The 21,464-nt window shown below is 36.6% G+C and overlaps 1 protein-coding gene and 1 pseudogene across 1 annotated transcript; one reads left to right on the top strand and one right to left on the bottom strand.

Moving 5' to 3' along the window:
- Positions 1 to 1,562: 1,562 nt before the first annotated feature.
- LOC147480580 (chlorophyll a-b binding protein 40, chloroplastic-like) lies at positions 1,563 to 2,519 on the bottom strand (annotated as a pseudogene).
- Positions 2,520 to 6,754: 4,235 nt separating this feature from the next.
- LOC147480579 (high mobility group B protein 10-like) lies at positions 6,755 to 11,900 on the top strand. The gene is made up of 6 exons (XM_086577894.1): positions 6,755 to 7,282; positions 7,645 to 7,720; positions 9,283 to 9,448; positions 9,661 to 9,777; positions 10,539 to 11,068; positions 11,420 to 11,900. Exons 1-6 carry the CDS (start codon positions 7,062 to 7,064, stop codon positions 11,714 to 11,716), a joined length of 1,407 nt encoding a protein of 468 aa, XP_086434020.1. The 5' UTR covers positions 6,755 to 7,061; the 3' UTR covers positions 11,717 to 11,900.
- Positions 11,901 to 21,464: the final 9,564 nt, after the last annotated feature.

Genomic DNA, 21,464 nt, shown 5'->3' with positions numbered 1-21,464 from the left:
GTTTTGAGGGTACGGAACTTTAAAGGAGATCTTTTTCCTTAAATAATTGTGTGTTCTTCCTCTTATTCTTGTTTCATTGTCTCTCATTTTTCAAGAATTTGATTGATTTGGGGGAGAAAATAATAAAGTTCGTGTGGTTAATTCATTTTAGGGTTTTATAGATCTGTATTCCTATTTGAAAACAAAATTGTCCCCCCAAAAAAAAAAAAAAAAAAAACTCACACACCGTCTTAGTCAACACATTTTCTCCGTTATCTCGTGGTGAAATGTCTCAACTACCATTTAAGTATTTTTTAGGTATTTGGGTTTTATAGATCTACACCCCTATTTGAAAACAAAATTAGACTTGACCCCCTAAATTCAGGGAAATTAAACTTGCCTCCGCCCCTCAAACTCACACCGTCTCAGTCAACACATTTTGACTGTTATCTCGTGGTGAAATGTCCTAAATGTTTTTAATCTCATTGTGAAGCTACGAGATTAAAAAGGGTAGTTGGGACATGTGTGATGATTTTTTCTAATCTGAAAATATAAATATTTTGTTGATGATCAAAGAACAATGAAAAGTATCCTACTTATCCTGGCTGTGAGTATCCTACATTTTAAACTTAACGCTCGGGTATTTTGTTACATGAGCTTTTTCACAATAAGAGTATCCTTATATAAATAATATCCTGGCTGTGAGTATCTTATAATGTAGGATACTTAAAGTGTGTTATGGTACTTCTTACCCACACTAAGACCATACTCGAGTATTAAGAAAACTAGCTTAAATGCACGTGCTCGCACGTGGATGGAAAATAAAAGTGTAGGATGAATTTTGAGTATTTACATACGTCAAAATAATATAAAAGCAACATGCATCAACATTAGATTACAAAATTTAGGCTTTCATGCCTATATAACAGAAGTAAAGTTCAGTCCAAAATTACGAAATTGTTTATACTACTACTTTGTTAGCCTCATGCAAGGTTTGATATTTTATCCGAGTTTTTTTAACTTAATTGCCAATGATGGTCCAAAGTTGTTTGCAAAACTCACGCAACTTGTTCTTTAAAGTATTTAAAGTAGTCTTAAACCGAGAATAGGTTGAGTATCGAAATCAAGAGAAGGTTGGAACTCTTGGTTGTGGGCATGAATACCATGCGCACTGCATTAAAAATGGCTGCAAGTGAAGAATGTCCGCCCCATTTGCAAAGTGCAAGCTATCGATGATGAGGATGGTTAAGAAAACCAAGTGAAAGATAGATCCTTTGTTAATACTAACATATATGTATTTAACAGAACATGTTCATGTTCCATTCCATGTTGTACATATGGATATGAGGTGCAATGAGAAAATAAGTTCCAATAGCCAAACAATTGGGCATCATCAAAAGATTCTACACAAAAATATATATGAATGAAACAACTTAAGGTGATGCATAGCCCTTTCACGAGAACTCCGGCGGATGGATTGCATGTGCAAGCCAACCCACGAAGAGTATTATTGTTTTTAAAAAATAAATAAATCTTAGGATAAGGCAAGACTTCTACAACACTAAGAGAAGGCACACAACATGTAACAAATAAATATCCATACATAAGAATTTACATCATACATAAGAATCCAAATGCCCTGGCTCAAATTTATAGGTCAGAATGTCAGATCACTTGCCGGGGACAAAGTTTGTGGCATATGCCCAAGCATTATTGTTAACTGGGTCAGCCAAGTGGTCAGCCAAGTTCTCCAAATGTCCCTTCCCAGTTACAATTGATTGAACAAAAAATTCAAACACAGAGAACATAGATAATCTCCCGTTCTTAAGCTCCTTTACCTTCAATTCAGCAAAAGCCTCAGGATCATCAGCCAATCCTAGAGGGTTGAAACTGCCACCAGGGTACAATGGGTCGACTACCTCACCTAGTGGTCCACCAAAGAATGCGTAGCCCCCTCAAAGACACCATCAATATAACTTGTGTAGCCCGGATGGCTAGAATACTTTGAGCATGAACCAAACCGGGTTACCCAAGTAGTCCAATCCACCTTCACCGAAAAATTTGTGCACCAAACCTTGAACCAAATCGGCTTCGCCGAACTTGACCCCATTGCGTGAAAGAAGTTCAGGGAAGACGATCCCAAGGGCACCAAGCATTGCCCATCTTGAGTGAATGACCTCAAGTTCACGGTTCTTGGAGAATGTCTCGGGGTCAGCAGAGAGGCCAGCGGTGTCCCAACCATAGTCACCGGGGAATTCACCGGTTAGATAAGATGGCGGCTCACCAGAAAATGGTCCCAAGTACCTGACTCTATCGGGACCATACCATTGGGTTGGCTTGCCCACTGTCTTTCTCATGGTGACCCTTCCTTCATGGTGACCCTTCCTTCACCTAGAAGCTCAGATTTTGATGGAGCAAGCTTTACTGCCTTTCCAGCTAGAAAGGGAGAAGTTAGAGCCATCGATGAAGCAGCCATGGTACTGGAGGAAGTGAAAACTGCGGAGAAAGAAAAATATGTATGCTTGTTACTCAAGTTGTGTTTCTAGCTGTTGTCAAGTGTTTTGCATTTATAGGAGTTGGCGATCTGAGGAAATTTTTACCAAAAATCTGAATATCTTTTCTCATTGGTTGAAAGGGATTTATGTTTCTTCTTATTTGTATGTATACCCATATCCATATCCATATCATAATGATCTAAAACAAATGTCAAGAACACTACTGAAAGGAAACAAACCCGTTTAAAACGTTATTGAGAGGGGAAATCACAACATAATGGAAAACATGGGAAGTAAAGGCCCACAAATAAGACAAATTTAAAGATCTAAGCTGGTAAAGGTACGAGATAACTTTGGAAAAACAATAGCATACCTGGTCATCCATTGGAGTTCTATTGTTAATCTATTTCTAGTGAAGTCGAAATCACCTTTGCTAGCTTTATCTTGCCTTCTTCTCGACCATCACCATTCGTAACTACTTAGAAAATTAGCATGTATTAATTTTGTTAGCTAGATTCAATAACTGTTTATCGTTAGTGATGTGAAATAAGGTATCACTGTCATTATATGAAAAATGATGATAAAGGTATGCTTAATAGATAAATTCAAAGAAGCACCAGCTAATAAAATTTCATGTGTCGCAAGCAATCAAAATACCTCGTCAAATGACAGGAACAAAATTGCAAACTTCATATTGAAAAGAAGTATGGAAAAACAATACAACAAAATGTTCTATTTAATATCAATTCAACACCTGTGTTTAGGAATTATATGTAGGGAATTCCTTTGCATGGTGAATCAGTTCCTTCTATATAAAAGCAATTCTTAAAAGGGCTGATTCTCATTAGGTTTTTTTTTTGTAGTATATTGGAAAGCGATCACTATTGATACTTAAGCTTTAAGTTTTTCGAAACAACATCAATTGTATAAGCGTGCAACAATGCTCAAACATCTTAATAAGTCCCAAGTTTATCAATATATCAAATAAAAAATATGAAGGATGACTAATCTGAGATAAATTTTTTGGGTCACTGAAAAATTCTCCTGACTACAACCAACTTCATTACGAAACTGAAAGAACATTCAATGGGAAAAAGAGCCTTACACAGAGTCTATGATCACCACCAAGAATTCTGCTGCTTAAGAAAGTATGCCTCGTCATATGGAAGCACCAATTTCTTTGTGTTTAACTATTGTTGGGAGTCACGACTTAACAATCAACTCTTTAGAAGTGCCAATCTTGAGGTCCTTTGTCAAACACACCTGCTGATAAATGTTTTCCAGTTAATCAAATGTCAACCAACTTCATTACAAAATTGAAAGAACATTCAATGAGGAAAAGAGCCTTACACAGAGTCTATGATCACCACCAAGAATTCTGCTGCTTAAGAAAGTATGACTCGTCATATGGAAGCACCAATTTCTTTGTGCTTAACTATTGCTGGGAGTCACGACTTAACAATCAACTCTTTAAAAGTGTCAATCTTGAGGTCCTTTGTCAAGCACACCTGCTGATAAATGGTTTCCAGTTAATCAAATGTCCTGAGCAAGTATCACACAAGCACCATTGCAATCAACACACAATCACGATGCTCAAATTCACAAGCAAATTATCAAAACCGCTTACTTATTACAAATCAAGATTATATCATTATTATTGTGATTAAACAATGCATTATACATATCACCCTATCAAAGTCATTATATTGTGGAACTGAATCGAACATGTACAATTAGAATACCAAACAACCTAGATTCATAGAACTAAATTATTAACCAATATAAATCTAGCATTTGATCTGTTAGGAACCATACTTCGCTGAAGAATAAGATTCATATACAAATATATCTTGGGTTTATTGCTCAGAAGTCAGAACAACCAAAAACCCCGCCTACAATCCAAAGTACCTTGGGTTCTTTTAATTTACAGCCTTTAGCGTAAGGCAAAAAGTCGAAAATAAAATGCAATTTGACTCTTGAGTACTTACTAAATAGAACCTGCTCCTAGCTTGTTCGTAGTTATCAACACAAAAAAAAATTAAATGAAACAGAAAAAATCATATCATAGACACGATTATCAGTTATTGCATCAAACGATGTACTACCGAGTTAATGGAAATTTTTTTGTCTGGAATGCTAGTAATTTAAAGACTTAAATTTGAATTCTATTTAGAATGGCGTAGTAACTCCATTGCAGCTAGGGATATAAGAAGAGAGGATACCAAAATGTAGGCGGACTTAACATTTTGAAGCTCTTTGTATCCCATACAAATGCAACAACAACTACTGAAATGCAAAAAATGAACACCAAGAAAATAATTTTCACACTTACCCAACTAAAATCGAGCAATGATCTCATTGATAGCACTAAAAACACAAATCGAGAGTAAAAGTACCTAATGTTGAAGTCGATTTTGATTTTCTCGCGAGTCCAATTCAATCTGGAAAAAGAAACAAAATTAATAACATAAATATTATATTGGAAAGAAATATATGAAGGGATGAAAAAGAACGTGAAAACCAAAAAGGTCAAACTAACAATTACTTCATTTAAAAATTATAAGTAATATAAACCCAAGTCCTCTTGTGATTGTGAAGAAGAAGATGTTGTTGCCATGACTTTCTCGAGAAAACACACTTCATCAAACCACATCCAAAGCAATTGTCAACTTTGTGAAATGCAAAAGAACTAAATAGGAGTACCGATATCTGATTAGAAGGGGAAAATGTTTGATTTGCAGGAATGCTTATGCCACAACCAAGGAACTTAACAAAGGTATAGCAAGAGTCAACCAAATTCCTAAGCTAATCAAATCAATAACAAATGGCGAACCTTTAAGTAATGTTTGTGTAATACGGAACCACTTCAAATTCAGTGCTTCTCAATAACAATTCTCTCTTGTAAAAGAACCTCTGCCAGGTTCAAGTACTGCACAAAACAAAATTTGATACGGATAGCAGACCTACAGAAGGAAAGAGGTGTGTATAATTAGCAATAGCAATAAGGTTTACATGTCAGTATTAAGAAAAAAAATTGGCTGAAAAAAATGCATGAACATGAATTGTACCTTCAAATTCAAAAGGTTATATCAGCAGATCAACTTTGTAGCACTGGAGATGATATGCGAGCGGCAAACCTCTGGACCATGCGGATGTTTTAGTCTGTCAAGGGAAAACCAAGTTCACACCTTATGAAAAATGATTTGTTTAACTACATCTTCTCCTCATAGATGGGATGATTCAGCATCAGCAGATTATTGTTGCTAACAATAGCACGAACCAGTAGCTCCTTGAACTCCTCATGTTTCTTTTTCAACATGTTACATATCTGCAAGAATAAAAGGTGGGATACGTAGAGATTGAGAGGGAGACGAAAAGGGAAAAGATTATTATATTTATGGTAATTTAAGTCTTAATTTATGACTAATAAATATAGGCGTACAATTCATGCATATAGTCATATAGTGCGTGCATTTGGTTTTCAACCTGAATTTATACAAAACTCCTTTGTGAGTGTGTTATAACTTAAGGGTATAAATGGAAATAAAAGTCGAAATGACGGAATAGTCTTTTTTAAAGGCATTGAATATTTTATTTTAATATCTAATCAAGGGTATTTAGTGGTAGATAAAAGGTTGGTCTAATTTAAAAGGTCAGGTTAATTATAGTGTACTTTACTAATAGAGATATTACCACGTGTCACATATTCATTTGCTAAAATATAAACACGCAGGACATTTCTCCACGAGATAACGGTCAAAATGCATTAACTAAGATAGTGTGAGTTGGGGAATAGGGGTGCATCTATAAAACCATTTACACATAAAAAAGTTGTTGGGACATTTCACCACAAGATAACGATCAAAATGCGTTGATTGAGACAGTGTGTGAATTTGGGGGACAAGTCTAATTTTGTTTTCAAATCTATAAAACCCTTCATTTTATTTTAATCACCAAAAATCTTCCACTGCCCTTTACACAAACACTTTCCCACACAATTATTACAACCTTAAATGGTGAAAAGTTCCCACAGAATAATCAAGAGTTTAATCTACAATTACCTTAATAGATTCAAAGTTTATCCTAGGAATTATTCCTACAAAACGGACACACCCCTTACCCCTAGGTTTAAAAAACCAAAATCAGATTTGGACTTTGATAAAGTGCCGCATAAAAATTAAAAACCGTTCCCTTAAAAAGCCCATGGGTAAAGTCTTTACGTTCTCAAACTAACTCCATGCCATTAAATTGTGCAGGCCGACCATTGTTCTCGAGAATTCACCTCAATACCATGGAAAATTACATAACATCTCCAGCATCAACAAAACAGAATATTTTACCATTGATGTATTCCATGCAGCATTGATATGAGAGAGGTAATCCACTATTTTATATTATTCGATCAAGTGCAGTTGAAACCAAGTGTGCACGGAATGGATTTCACAGATGGAACATTAGTTGAAGTGCATGTTGGCAACGTGTAGAATGAAAGTGTAATAATACCTAAAATATACTACTGGCTCACATTAGACATATATATAAGAATTACACTTTTCTTTAGTATTGTTGGCGTTCTCCTCTACCAAAATGAAAGAAGAAAACGTACAAGAACAGAATGTCCAAGGTTTAATTACTTCATGTTCCAGAATGTCTCATTGTCCAAATGAGAATGTCCAAGGTTCAATTAGTCCATGTTCCAGTTACCCTGTTCCTTCATCCCCTGAGCCATGCATGACTTTGTTGGACAATCCACAGCTTTTCTACAAGATACTCAGAGAGTTTCATGACTCGTCCGGACTACGTCTTATGTGAGTTTTACTTTTTTTTTTTCTCTCTTTTTTTTGTTCTATGTAAAAACCTGTGTATTTTTCATTTTATTGTTTGATGCTATAATGCACATTCTGTGAAGGCAATGCAGTTTCCTGCATGAATTGAAGTTTTTTTTGGTCGTCTGATATAATATATACGCCCTATTATTACAAACAATATACAAACTGCCTCCATATTCGATCTGTAGTATCTTTCTCTGGTGTTCTGTTTTTTCTAGCCAAATTTGGAGTCATATGTGTCCAAACACTGTTTTATTAGTCATGAAGCGGAAGTACACTTCTTTGTACTATGATTACCATGAGTAGAAACTTTTGGTGTATTGAATGATTTGTGATTGCAGCTCTTGTGCTGCGAGCTCTGTCTTGGATTTGTATTTGTTCTACAAACAAGTGACAATGAGGGGAGGCTTTGCACAGGTAATTTATCGTTGGGTTTTTTCATTTTCGGAGGGTATTTTGATATTTTATGTCACTTATTTGTGTACGTTATAACTTCTTGTGGATTATTAGGGATTTCGGTAACCCAGTATGAATCACTAAATTAATGATGTTTGGCCTTAAGATCTTGTGTTGCGACAATTGCTTGTTCGCATTTTGACATATGGCTAGGAGCTAGAGAGGACACTGAAACAATTCTATTGTAGCTATGTGAGACCGTTGATTTCCCTTTACTCGGATGCAAACAGCATTTGCTTATGATAACTTCTTATGGTCTTGGACCATTTATAATGGCAAAGCGAAGTTTGTTTGGAGAGATGTAAACTAAGCTCTTAGTGGCAACACCTAGAGTCTTAGCTCAATCTTTACCTTGTACTATGATCTCTCATATACTCACGTGCCCCAAATTTGGTGTTAGGAATAGCAAAAGATAACGCAACCAACAAAGGGCAGGATTTTGGGATTCACAATAAAACAAAAACAAACACAAAGCAAACGAAGCACACAATGTTTTTCATGGTTTGGCAATCTTCAGGGGCGGCCCTAAGTTCTTGGGGCGCCCTAAGTCTAGCTCTTAGTGTGTGCCCCCATTCCATAGAGATTTTACCAAAACAACTATGTATGGAGAGTTGATTTGATGAGAAAAGGAGGAGATTGGCTGTAAAAGCAGAACTGATAGTTTGGAGAAGAAGAAAGTGGTTTTGTGCTGTTTTTCTTTTTAAATTTTAGTCAAAAATGAGAAACCATTAAAAGTGTAGTAGTAACTGTCATTGAATTGGGGGCCCTAGTCTTGGGATAAACTTTTGGGGCCCCAGCTGCCCGCCTCTCTCGGCTACCCTCAGGACCGCCCCTATCAATCTTGCCTGTCCTTGAGCTTACCAAATCCACTAGATGCAAAGAGTTGTTTTAAAAAAATACCAGTATTGAGTAAACCAGTTTTCCACTTTATATATTAGGTTTACACGATTTTTAAGTAAAAAAATATCCATGGAGAAAATTTGGGCAACATTCCCGTCTTGCTCTATGTAGTGGAATTGAGGAACACATTCGTGAAAGGGGCACTGTGGAATCAAGCTCCATACAACTGCATTGAACTTAAAGGAAATGATGGTGCCACGATACTCTATGACATACAATCCAACGGATAATATGTTTGATAGGTGCACTGCTTGAAGACGCTTTAATGTAAGGGGATTTACTTGGCAAAATCCAAGTCAATTCTACCCTTATTTTTTTCTTTTATTGTAACTCAGATTCTTCGTGGATTTACCTTTTAGGACTAAGCTGGTAGATGTTATTGTTATACATATTTTGGATTATCGTATAGCCTTGTACCATTATTCTTGACAATTGGGGGTCCTTGTAAGAGCTTTTATGCAGCTTCTCGGTTATTTGTTTGATCACAGTATGTAGGTTCATTTAGAAGAGTTACTCAGCAATTAGCCAAGCAAATTAAATTTTTCGGTATTGCATATAAAATAGACAATTTAGACTTTTCTTCTTGGTTTTTATCTTTTGAAGGCATTCAATTGCACTTGCAGGTTACTAAGGATAGAAGATGGTCTGAAGTTGCATCTGCACTGAACTTCTCCAATGGATCTCCGCAACCTTCTGTTCTACTTCAAAACCTTTATGCGAATCTTCTTTTTCAGTTTGAGTTAATAATCATTGGTTCTGGGGCACAGGGAAAGATGTCAATACATCAAGGTATATTTATTCCTTAGTAGAATAATCCATCACCAGTTTACATTAAATTTAAAGCAATATTATTAGAGTCGCATATATATGCACTCCCTCGGTAAATGGCAATTAAGATCGACATGTACTTGTGTTTCCATGAGTTAAATTTGTTCATAAAATTAAGTATATATGACTTCATTTTATTAATTCTAAGTTTAAACTAAAATTTATTTGAACAGGATCGCCCTTGGTATCTACTCCCATAAAGGAAATTTCTCCGGATCATGCATCCAGTTCTGAAAACTGGCCAACCTCAAAAAGAAAGCACCCAACCAGTCCTAATCAATCATATAGAGGTGATCCATTCTTCTTAATTTTCAGCATTATAAATGAGTAAGATTTTGAAAGCATTTTACATAACACCTGACATATGCCAATCTGCCATTTCGATCTCTCTATGGATGTCAAAGCAAAAGGACCTATAGTCATTGGCATAAAAACAATTATATTTTTGTATGTCAAGAAAACAATTGGGTTGAGACTAACGAAATTAAGAGAGGGTGAGCACATTGCAACAGCGTTTACGACAGGTATAGTCATACCTTCACAGCACCTAAAATCAAGATGGAAGAGAGCAGCTTCGCAGATGGAACAATGGTGGATCACTACTTTGAGAGAAGCTAACTTTGGCGCAGATGCAGCTGCCAAAAAGGGTGCTCTCTTGAACCCAGGAGACTGTCTTTGGAGAACTACTAGGCCAGTGTTTGTCCCAGCTATAGAAACTCCATTTAGGACGTATTATAGATTTGATATTTTGATTAGACATTAACCATACTTTTTTGTTTTAAGAATCATTTAACACCAAGTCTCTCCATGTAACACTCTTTCTACTATACCAATAATATATCCTTATCTGCGTGCAAAAAAAATTAAGCCTTCACAGCACTACACAGACGCCTTCTCTAGTATTAGTGCACAGTTGAAAACTGGTCATTATGTTTTTCCGTTATCAAGGCTTCAATAAGAAAGTAAATGGTTGTTGGAATTCTTTGAAAGATAGCAAATTCATCTTTATATCCAGTCTTGAAAAATTATGGATTGTTGATCATTTGCTTAGGTTTTTCCCCTGATTCTTATGATCCTGGAGATCAAGTTGGCCAGAGAGTTTCTGGCATGATAGAAACTGAGATCGAATGCGGTTATCTGATATCAGTCACCGTTGGTACAGAGAAGCTCAACGGTGTACTTTATCACTTAAAAGACACCAGTGTTGAGCAGTTTGCTGTTGTCCCCAGTCTAGTGGATGGTGTACTCTCAGAGGATTCAGGTTCTGAACCAATTGGTTTAAAAGTTCTGGTTGGGTCTACCAAACAAGAAGCTGAATCAGTATCGTCCCCCAAAAAGGAGTCTCACAGAAAATCAACTCTGGCCTCATCATCAAAAGATGAATCTAAAACTAAACCAACTTCAAAATTCACATCCAAGAAACAGCGCAAGGAACAAGACGCACCCCGGGGAACGAGAAGTGCATATCAGTTTTTCATTTCCAAGGAGTGTGAACGATTAAAAAAAAAACATGGGAAGAACCAGAAGGTTCGACATATGGTGTCAGATGCGTGGAAAGCTCTACCTGAGCGGGATCGACTGGTAACTATTTTCATATTATTCCATTCTTCATAGTTAGTATGTCTGTTCTTATTATTCCTGTGTTGCAAAGATCATTCAATTTTTTTTTTTTTTTTCTTTTGCCCAAGTTGTGAAGCACGCATATTAGACAATGAATCTGAAATTGATTTTTATACCATAGGATGATGGTAAACTGTTCAAGTTTTTTAGACAGTTAGAAGGCATCAGCCGAGTAAAATTTGATTTTAGTGTCCTGACACATCAAAATTATGAAATCCCATCTCCTTCCTGAACAATTAATCATGTTTTAAGAGGTACATATAACCATACACTAGCAGAACTCATATGTTTATATCTTTCCCTACTATACAGCCATATATTGAGGCAAGCAAGAAGGACAAGGAACGGTTTACGCAAGAAATGATTGCTTACAATGAGCGAAAAACCATGAAGAGCAGCAAGGCTGGGTTCAGGATTTTTGACTCGGAGCCAAGTATACATGAATTCCACAATGATTACTGTGTCTCTCTTGAAATGGAAGAAGTCAATAAACACCACAGGGAGGATGCCCAAATGGTTGGGGTTTGTCCTGGATTGATGAAAAAATCTCAGATGCTTGATGTTTCATTGCAGATTGAGTTGGATGATGAATTCCTGTCAGTACATTAATATATACTGAACAAACCCAATGGCTTCAAATCCAATAGCTTGTTTTATAGTATGTATCCTCTTCTGAACTGGTGGCCTGGTGTATGATCTTCTTTTTGTTAATTTTCATTTGTATTATATATGTAGATTTGAAAAGAGTTGCTTAAATGTTGTATATATACTAGACTAACTCACTTTGACAAAACAAGCGTCTTCTGTGGAACTGGAAATGATATTGTTCTTGTTTATACTCAGTTACAAACTCGCGTATGTATACATGACAGTTCTGCCGTGGAATTCAGGTCCAAAGGTTTGCAGTTTGCATTTCATTTTATAGAGCATATTCTGAGGAGTAAAGCATAGGCACCTAGCTAAGTACCACAAGGCCAGGTGATGTTTCGCCCAGTGCGCCAATAAGATCCATGTGGTACCTGGGACTAAAATTTGGCAGTGCGCATTATTGCCCAAACGTCACATCTTTTTCATTTTGCTGTGCTGAAATTACCAGTATCTCAGGCGCGTCCAAGTTTGCCTCCCATGAGAAATTGAAGAAGTTCTAGATCTGAACATCCTCATTCAGTGTGCAAGGAAAAGAAAATTCCATATAGCCCGTAAACATTCTATGCCCGCTGTTCTAAAAATTGGTCTAGGCGGCCATGGCCCAACTCGCCTAGGTCCAAATCGTTTAAAAATCGTTTAAAAAATGGGTAGACTGATAAGGCGGGTTTAGGCGGACCGATTAGGCGGGCTAGGTGGTCCAATAGGCTTTAGATTTGAATGAGTTTAAAAGACTAAAGTTCAATGTAAATTATATGTCACTATAAGAAATAATATGTTTTTTATATAAAGTCGATTTTCTTAAACTAGTACGCATTTTGTAATAAGTATTTTTGTTTTTGTTTATTTTTTGAGTTATTGTAAATAATTTTCTTCGTTTCTTATAGTATAGGTATCTATTACTATATATATTATAAGATACATTTGAAAAAAAACTGCCGCGGGCTACCTAGAAGGCCTAGGCGCTCTCCCAACACCCAACTACTGTCTAGCGTTTTTTAGAAGACTGTATATGCCTACGAAATTAGCCTCTGGGCCTGAGAGAATGAGGTATGGGTTTATAAGATTTGGGTTTCCATTGGCATTTTTTGGCTTATCTAATTTGTATTTGTGCAAGCTATGATACTTGATTCTGGGGTTTGTGTTTCTTTATGTAGGTTATGGCTCCTCTATGCCATATATATGTGTTTTTGATTGGCAAGTCTGATTTAAATGAGATGAGTAACTCATTAATGCTTGCGGAGTTCGAATCTCAGACTTCTGGCATGGTATCATCACACAAAGGTTTCATCACCTAAGCTAGTTGGCACCTAGAGCGGTCAATATGTTGGGCCGGGCCCAAAGCATGATTGAATCCAAACCAATAACATGGAGTCAGGACATAGACTTTAAGTTTTACAGCCCGATAAGAATCTTCCTGGACTTATCCTAGTCCGGTCTAGGATAGGTCCGAGTGTCCGTCCCGAAAACTCTGTGAGTGGATTAGTACACATATTAGACGTATAGTACTAATTATTTTACATGTCGGTGCTATATCTAAAACCATTATTGCACAGTGGGCGAAAATGCTCATAAGCGATTTCAGGAGGCCACGTCAGCAATATTTTCACTTAAGGACGCATTTTTAATTACTATCTAGGACATGTTCATCAGTTATTACATCTAAGTCCTCAATCCCAGGTAATTGAGTCGTAGGATTCTCTCGAGATTGTGCGGATGCTTTCAAGATACATAAAACAATTAGACGCCACTTCAAAAAATTAATTCGTGATAAAACTACGAGTCATAAAACCACAATGATTGATTCTAAAACAAAAACCCTTCGACCCCATCAAAGTTTAACCTTTGGAATCCTAAAACCACAAAAAACCTTCTAATAGTCGACCAAAAATAAAAACACCTAAAAGACCAAAATCCCACGAATTCTCAACCAGATTGAAGAACTCCGGTTTAATCACTCCAATCGATCCGTAAGATTTACAAAGTATATTCATCAACCACAACCCATAAATGTATGATGAGGAAACAGACACACACGCACAAGCGCCAACACATCAAATTTAAACGAGGAACTTGGTCAGTCGACACAATACTATCGACAAAACAGTGCGGCTTACATGCAACTCAATGGACTTTGTAAAATGCTCCATAGCGGGCATTGTTTATGGCAGCGGTGTTCTGCGAAGTAGAGCAAGCTATTGCAAAAAGAAAAAGGCATCGCTACCGCAATAATTAGTCGATACATCACCTGATTTAGAGGAGCATAACGATGATTCAACAAGCTCAAAAATGCCAATTAAAGGGTTTAACTTCGAGATGAACGTCTCATGAATGGACATTAGGTGAAAGAACCTCATTCAGAAATCATAGCCATACTTCCATTCCCGATGTGAATACTGAGAGACAGTGAAATTTCTTATGAAGCCGAAGTCTCTGATGAATCGACTTTTGTGATAGCTGCAAGGGAACTTGGGTTTGAATTTTATGAAAGGACCCGGACAAAAATTTTTGTTACACAAATTAGATCCAATGACCGGTATGAAGGTTAACAGTGGGTTACCTTCAAAGCCTTATGTGGCTAAGGAAACAAGAGAGTCTATTACATGTATTTTTTTTCTAATTATGTTATCCGGAATTCGCAATCTACTGATTTGATTTCTCACACCGGATCATATGAGCTTCTTCATGTATTAGAGTTCAAGAGTCCGCAAGCGTATGCCGATGATTGTGAGGAATGAAGAGGGTCAGTTGGTGCTCCATTGCAAAGGGTCGGCGAGCAGTTCCGATGCCACGATTGCCACACACGGACACACACACCACAGCCATAGACCTGCAGTTGTTTTAAGCATAGATACCTTTAACTCTATATTGTGTTAATTTGATCCCAAAATTGTATTTGTCTCGCTTGCATACGATGTCATGTTTGAAAGGCTTTGAAGGATGGGCAAATGTTTGTATCGGTGAGACTAAGAATCACATAAGAAAGTTTTGAGGCGGGTTTGAGAACGATGGTGGTTGCATACCGTGAGATTGGTGAAGAAGAGTACAAGACATGGAAAGTGGAGTTTTTTTAGGCCAAAACATCTGTTACTGCTGATCGAGAGACATTAGTGGATGCTGCATATTGACAAATTGAGGCGAATCAGTCCACTGATCTGTAAGTTTTTTTAGCATATTTATTTCGAATCTAAATATGAACACGGCATAGAGAGATTTGAAAATGATTTGTGGGTTTTATTTGGTGTGTTCGGAGCTTGGTGCTTGAGGCCGCAAGGATTCTTTCCTAGGGTTAGTGAGGGTTTGAAGTTACTGAAGATGGGTGAGAATCAGCTCCAATGGGGTATAGACGGGGGAAGGAAAGATGGTTGAAAGAGAATGGGATAAGACATTTGGGTTTGACAGAGTCAGAGAAGATAATAAGGAATAAGGTTTTCACAGGCCGGGTGATGGCTTTATTGGGACTTACTTTCATGACGTGATTCATCCTACAATATGCATCAGGAACAGAGAAATGTAGGTTAGGACAATGCCAACTGACGGAATTCCAAATTTAGTTTGTATATTACAGGGGGGTTCCCCAACTGATCCGAATATTTTTTTTCAAGATCTTAATAAATATGGAACAAATCTAATTTGGAATTAGTAACTGAAAGTTGGAGCTGTAACAAATCTGAAAGTTCAGTTACTAATTCATTGCTCCAACTTTCACCGGTAGTCTTGGATCTGCTATACTTAGGACGGCGTGCTTCATTGTTTGAAACTAATTTCCACAAGTGTTCTAGAAGTTGCAAAATGAGCAAAGCGAGGTCTTCTTTCCCATCATACTTGAATGCTTTAGCATTAAATGCGTCATCCATTGGCGAAATAGTCAATAAAGCAAGCCAACTTATTCGGGTGAAGAGAAATTCAATCCGCTTTCGACTAAGCTAATGTTTATTCTGGATGCATTCCAACAATTTTGTGACGGATTCTTTATTTGTTACAGGTAGTCTCATTCAATCAGTTTCCACTAGAAGTACTGTAGTTTGTACTTTTATTTTAACAGTGGCGACCTTTGTTAATGAATCCATGCTCATAGACTAAATGTGTGAATGCAAAATATATTTATTCTTGGTGAATAATTGCAGCTGTACATCTGAAAAGGAGAGAGAAGTTTAGAGAGAGTAGAAACACATTGCTGCTGCCCATAAAAAAAAACACATTGCTATATGTAGCAATCACAACTTTCACAATATCCCTCAGGACAGATAAAAAACTTGAGGTTGTTCTCATTTTGTTAATTGAAATGCTTTGTAAGGAGAAATTCAATTGTTATCGGTTGGTCATATATGTAATTCTATTTCATTTATTTCAGAAAAGTGTACGTCGCATTGACTGTATCTTCTCAAGCTGCTGGATTGAGATTAAATTCCTTATTGCATCCCTTTACAACATTGGTGCAAATTTATACAATAATAAGCAAATGAAGCAGGTACCTTTTTTCATCCAACGTGAACTTTTCTCAGTTCTCATTTTGGTTTTCTTATGAAGTTACCTTTATGAAAATGCTCTGGTTAACTTTCTTATAGACCAAGACACATTTGCGGTATTTTCCTTTACTTCTAATATCGATTAATAAACGAATCTTATGACTGATTTATTTATGTGTAGAATTAAACTAAGATGATATTTTGTCGACTAAAATGATGTTCCATCGTGATGCGATTTAAATCCACTTATTTTGTTTCCCAAATTGTTGTAAATGAGTTAAATGCTTGCACTGTGAATGGTGTCCCTAGAGCGGTGCCAAAGTCGGCTAAATGTATTAGTTGAGAAACGTAATGGCTGGCGCCTTGAGGCTCCCCTTTTTAAGATGAAAATAGGTTGTACACCGCTATAATTTTAATTTAAAATTTTAAAGTGACTCTTGAACCAAACTTTAGGACCTGAATACCTAAGAAGCCAGATACAGTTATTTATACAGGCATTGGTAAGATGGGCTAAAATCTTGGGTTTGAAATCAAAGACTCAAATACAGCCAATATTACCATACTATGCTTAGAAACTTAGGTTTTCTTAACTTTTTGTTTTTCCTTTTCTTTTAATTGCTACATAGTAACATCTTATGCGTTTGAACTATGTTAATACCATGCGTTTGAACAAGAGTCCACCTCAATAAACTTCTCTTATGGTTAGGCTATGCTTTTCTTTTTGTTCTCTTTTACAGGCTTCAAATGCGTTTGAACTATGTTGTAGATCTGCAGGCACGGACGACCTGGGCAGGTGTTATGAATCAAACTCTTTTTCTTCATCAAAACATACACCCCTTAGACGGCTAAACTCATTAGACAATACCCCGAGTACTTCCGGATCAGTAGAAGATGTTCCTTCACTTGAAAGTATGTACCTCTCCGAGATCTGAGGATTGTTCACTTATTTCTGATGTTAAATCGTTGGCGTGGGGCCATTATGGGGATGCAAATGATCGGCACAAGGATGTTTCTTTTAGAGAATTTCTATTTGTTTCATGAGACTGTGGCATCACAGTCCATGCCTTTTGTCATATGGATGGAACTCATAAACATAATCAGAATGTTAAGTCTTTGCCTGAGGAGTGAGGACGAGGTTGGACAAGGGAGATGGGTGGGGAGTGGGGTCCTGAAACACTTCACAAGACACATGCAAATAAGACCAACCTTTGTAGAAATGACTCTGAGAATTTCTTGAAAGGGAAAACAACTCCTAAAAGTGAGGGAAGGTCTCATGACCTTTTTAAGATTATTCTTCTTAAAATTATAGTTTTAAGATTTTTTATACATAATAATAAAATAAAAAAAAATTATATAAAAACGGTCCCGTTCGTTAAATTTTAAAGCCCCAATCAATTGATGAGACAGATAAAAAAAAAATAGAAGAGAAGGTATCATCAATTTTGCTCCAGTAACGTGGCAGAGTGATATAAATCTCTTAACCGTTTTGTTAGGTGATATACAACACACGGAAGCATAATGTGCTTAGGTCTGTAGGTTGACTAGCAAGTTCACTATTTTTAATTAGTTGTTTTTATTTAGTGCTTCACAGGTAAGGTGTTAGCGAGAGTCGTCGGATATAGGGGCTACTAGTAACATGTCTTTTCTCCAAGAGTAGTGAATGTACGGTCTGATCAATAACTATTTAATTTCCTTTCTAAATATTCATTGTCTATTTCCTTTTTAACTTTGGTTATGTTGCAGATTGACATTTTAAAGTGGATCTTTAGCTCAATGGAAGAGCACTTGAATGTGAAATACATCCCAAGAGATGGTGGTTCAAATCCACCAAAGTCCTGTACTATTGTCTATAGTTTGAGTAGTATATTAAGTAAGATTTGTCAGTGGTTTTTAACGGATATTATGTAGTTATTATTCCTTTAGATTGTTGAAATGTGAGGTAAGACTAATTTATTTTTTTTATATTTTTTTCATAAAATTTCATATTTCTCTTTTTTTTTTTTTCTTTTTTAAGCTATAAAGGTTCCCTAATAATCTATCATTCCATCTCACTGTTTTTCTTCCCATTTTTTACATCCCATGTGGCTAAAAATGGACTAAGCCAGTTAAGTATAGTTGACTCTAATAATTTTATAAAAATTAAGCCCAAAATACAAGTAAACCCAAACGTTTAAAGCATACAATGAAACAATCCCGGCATGGCCGAGTGAAATGCTAGTCTAAAACCATTATTGCACAGTGGGCGAAATGCTCATAAGTGATTTCAGGAGGCCACGTCAGCAATATTTTCACTTAAGGACACATTTTTAATTACTATCTAGGTCATGTTCATCAATTATTACATCTAAGTCCTCAATCCCAGGTAATTTAGTCGTAGGATTCTCTCGAGATTGTGCAGATGCTTTCAAGATACATAAAACAATTAGACGCCACTTTAAAAAACGATTCGTGATAAAACTACGAGTCATAAAACCACACAGATTGATTCTAAAACAAAAAACCCTTCGACCCCATCAAAGTTTAACCTGTGAATCCTAAAACCACAAAAAACCTTCTAATAGTCGACAAAATAAAAACACCTAAAAGACCAAAATCCCACGAATTCTCAACCAGTTGAAGAACTCCAGTTTAATCACTCCATGATCCTAAAGATTTACAAAGTATATTCATCAACCACGACCCATAAATGTATGATGAGGAAACAGACACACCCCGCACAAGCCGCCAAGACATCAAATTTAAACAAGGAACTTGGTCGTCGACACAATACTATCGACAAAACAGTGCGGCTTACATGCAACTCGATGGACTTTGTAAAATGCTCCATAGCGGGCATTGTTTATGGCAGCGGTGTTACGGGAAGTAGAGCAAGCTATTGCAAAAAGAAAAGGCATCGGCCGCAATAAATTAGGCGATACATCACCTTATTTAGAGGAGCTTAACGATGATTCAACAAGCTCAAAATGCCAATTAAAGGGTTTAACTTCCGAGATGAACGTCTCATGAATGGACATTAGGTGAAAGAACCTCATTCAGAAATCATAGCCATCTTGCCATTCCCGATGTGAATACAAAGACAGTGAAATTTCTTATGAAAGCCGAAGTCTCGATGAATCGGCTTTTGTGATAGCTGCAAGGGAACTTGGGTTTGAATTTTATGAAAGGACCCGACAAAAATTTTGTTACACAAATTAGATCCAATGACTAGTAGGAAGGTTAACAGGTGGGTTACCTTCAAAGCCTTATGTGGCTAAGGAAACAAGAGAGTCTATTACATGTATTTTTTTTTTTCTAATTACGTTATCCTAATTCGCAATCTACTGATTTGATTTCTCGCAGATCATATGAGCTTCTTCATGTATTAGAGTTCAGTAGTCAGCGTAAAGCGTATGCGATGATTGTGAGGAATGAAGAGGGGTCAGTTGGTGCTCCATTGCAAGGGTGTGACAGTCCGATGCCACAAAGCGATTACCACCACACAGACACCTGACCACGACCATGAACCTGCATTGTTTTAAGAATAGATACCTTTAACTCTCTATTGTGTTAATTTGATCCCAAAATTGTATTTGTCTGCTTGCATACAGTGTCATGTTTGAAAGGCTTTCGAAGGATGGGCAAATGTTTGTGGCTGAGACTAAGAATCACATAAGAAAGTTTGTTGAGGCAGGTTTGAGAACGATGGTGGTTGCATACCGTGAGATTGGTGAAGAAGAGTACAAGACATGGAAAGTGGAGTTTTTTTAGGCCAAAACATCTGTTACTGCTGATCGAGACATTAGTGGATGCTGCATATTGACAAATTGAGGCGAATCAGTCCACTGATCTGTAAGTTTTTTTAGCATATTTATTTTGCATCTAAATATGAACACGACATAGAGAGATTTGAAAATGATTTGTGGGTTTTATTTGGTGTGTTCGGAGCTTGGTGCTTGAGGCTGCAAGGATTCTTTCCTAGGGTTAGTGAGGGTTTGAAGTTACTGAAGATGGGTGAGAATCAGCTCCAATGGGGTATAGACGGGGGAAGGAAAGATGGTTGAAAGAGAATGGGATAAGACATTTGGGTTTGACAGAGTCAGAGAAGATAATAAGGAATAGGGTTTTCACAGGGTGATGGCATTATTGGGACTTACTTTCATGACGTGATTCATCCTACAATATGCATCAGGAACAGAGAAATGTAGGTTAGGACAATGTCAACTGACGGAATTCCAAATTTAGTTTGTATATTACAGGGGGGTTCCCCAACTGATCCGAATATTTTTTTTCAAGATCTTAATAAATATGGAACAAATCTGATTTGGAATTAGTAACTGAAAGTTGGAGCTGTAACAAATCTGAAAGTTCAGTTACTAATTCATTGCTCCAACTTTCAACTGGTAGTGCAGATCTGCTATACTTAGCTGACGTGCTTCATTGTTTGGAAACTTATTTCCACAAGTGTTCTAGAAGTTGCAAAATGAGCGCAGACGCGAGGTCTTCTTTCCCATCATACTTGAATGCTTTAGCATTAAATGCCATCATACATTGGCGAAATAGTCAATAAAGCAAGCCAACTTATTCTCGCTGAAGGGAAATTCAATCCGCTTTCGACTAAGCTAATGTTTATTCTGGATGCATTCCAACAATTTTGTGACGCGTTCTTTATTTGTTACAGGTAGTCTCATTCAATCAGTTTTCACTAGAAGTACTATAGTTTGTACTTTTATTTTAACAGTGGCGACCTTTGTTAATGAATCCATGCTCATAGACTAAATGTGTGAATGCAAAATATATTTATTCTTGGTGAATAATTGCAGCTGTACATCTGAAAAGGAGATAGAAGTTTGGAGAGAGTAGAAACACATTGCTGCTGCCCATAAAAAAAAAACATTGCTATATGTAGCAATCACAGCTTTCATAATATCCCTCAGGACAGATAAAAAACTTGAGGTTGTTCTCATTTTGTTAATTGAAATGCTTTGTAAGGAGAAATTCAGTTGTTTATCGGTTGGTCATATATGTAATTCTATTTCATTTATTTCAGAAAAGTGTACGTCGCATTGACTGTATCTTCTCAAGCTGCTGGATTCCATTGAAAGAGATTAAATTCCTTATTGCATCCCTTTACAACATTAGTGCAAATTTATACAATAATAAGCAAATGAAGCAGGTACCTTTTTTCATCCAACGTGAACTTTTATCAGTTCTCATTTTGGTTTTCTTATGAAGTTACCTTTATGAAAATGCTCTGGTTAACTTTC

This window comes from Coptis chinensis, chromosome 8 (assembly GCF_015680905.1).
Source record: "Coptis chinensis isolate HL-2020 chromosome 8, ASM1568090v1, whole genome shotgun sequence".
NCBI lineage: Eukaryota > Viridiplantae > Streptophyta > Magnoliopsida > Ranunculales > Ranunculaceae > Coptis > Coptis chinensis.
Note: the sequence above shows the minus strand (reverse complement) of the source record. Positions and strands in the feature narration are given on the sequence as shown.